Source organism: Seriola lalandi, unplaced genomic scaffold (genome assembly GCF_002814215.2).
Source record: "Seriola lalandi dorsalis isolate HSWRI2012SDOR001 ecotype SW California unplaced genomic scaffold, Sedor1 jcf7180002054875, whole genome shotgun sequence".
Taxonomy (NCBI): Eukaryota; Metazoa; Chordata; class Actinopteri; order Carangiformes; family Carangidae; genus Seriola; species Seriola lalandi.
Window position 1 is genome coordinate 83119 of NW_019525428.1, and position 470 is coordinate 83588.

Genomic DNA, 470 nt, shown 5'->3' on the forward strand with positions numbered 1-470 from the left:
TCTGCTTGTCAATTACTTACAGAGACTTAAACTTCAAATTGAGTTTGGGTCTTTGAGATTTGTTGTTGCACACAGCTTCTGGTATGACCTCAACACTTAAGGTTGTGACATCAGTAGGAGTTGGGATGTTGTAGTGAACAGAAATCTGGAAAACAGGCACACAAGGAAAGTTTAATATAAAAAAAATACTGAATTTCCTTCACTGAACTTGGTTCAAATTTATTCTGCATCAAAGTTTATCCTTCGAGAAGCATCATGCTGTTTTCAAGCAGGTCTCGTGTGTGCATCCTGGTTTTAGGTTCATACATTTAGACATCAAAGTTAAAAAATGCCTGACTCTCATGTCAAATAGCTTAATGTAGCATCATCCATCAAAGGTCAAGTACAAGGTTTCACTTCTTATCTTTATATCTGACCCTTTACTTTGCCTACCAGACCTCCTGGAGTTTGATGAAATAGCCAAATACACG

The 470-nt window shown here is 37.2% G+C and overlaps 1 protein-coding gene across 1 annotated transcript in view; it reads right to left on the reverse strand.

The window, feature by feature from the left end:
* LOC111671333 (alpha-2-macroglobulin-like) overlaps positions 1 to 470 on the reverse strand; it is a 33063-nt gene that overhangs the window by 4959 nt on the left and 27634 nt on the right. Inside the window, exon 27 of the mRNA XM_087179899.1 lies at positions 21 to 145. Coding sequence (XP_087036025.1) covers positions 21 to 145 — 125 coding nt within the window. The remainder of the gene's footprint in view (positions 1 to 20; positions 146 to 470) is intronic.